Raw genomic sequence first — 639 nt, 5'->3', positions numbered from 1 at the left:
TTAATACCGTAAAAATGACAACTAACTACCAATTAATTCGTTATCAAGCTGATAATATACCCAATTTCGATGGTAATAGTAAGCAAGTAAATAGATTTATTTCTTCATGTGACAACTTTCTTTCTGCGCATCGAGATGCAAATGCCAATGCACCCATTAATGTTGCTCTTTTCGATACTGTGTTAAGTAAACTCGTTGGTAGAGCCGCAGATCTTATTGCCTCTAGAATAGAGCTAAATACTTGGACTCTAGTAATAGAAGCAATAATTGCCACATTTTCAGACCAAAGGTCTATAGATTGTATAATACAAGATATCTTAACTCTAAAACCAGATAAAAATGAAAGCCCTTTACAATTTGGCATCAAAATACAGGATGCTCGAAGCTTATTATTTTCCAAAGTAAACACATCAAATGACATCAGAGAACTAAAATTACTAAAAATATCAGAATACGGTAATTTAGCCATGAAAACTTTTATTAGTGGATTGAATTACCATATGCAACTTGTGGTGAGACTCAAAAATCCGAATTCTCTTGAAGAAGCTATAGCATTAGCCCAAGAGGAAGAAAATTATATCAACTACAAAAATCGAAATAACGCAACAATTAATAAATCTCAACCAACAAATACAACTC

The 639-nt window shown here is 32.4% G+C and overlaps 1 protein-coding gene across 1 annotated transcript in view; it reads left to right on the top strand.

Annotated features, from left to right (window-relative positions):
* Positions 1–10: 10 nt before the first annotated feature.
* LOC125505796 overlaps positions 11–639 on the top strand; it is a gene marked incomplete in the record, with an annotated part of 1036 nt that continues 407 nt past the window's right edge. Inside the window, 1 exon segment of the mRNA XM_048670325.1 lies at positions 11–639. Coding sequence (XP_048526282.1) covers positions 15–639 — 625 coding nt within the window.

Source organism: Dendroctonus ponderosae, unplaced genomic scaffold, assembly GCF_020466585.1.
Source record: "Dendroctonus ponderosae isolate FM_Combo_2020 unplaced genomic scaffold, Dpon_F_20191213v2 Dpon_F_20191213_1, whole genome shotgun sequence".
NCBI lineage: Eukaryota > Metazoa > Arthropoda > Insecta > Coleoptera > Curculionidae > Dendroctonus > Dendroctonus ponderosae.
The sequence above is the reverse complement of the archived record's forward strand: the minus strand, read 5'-3'. Positions and strand labels throughout refer to the sequence as shown.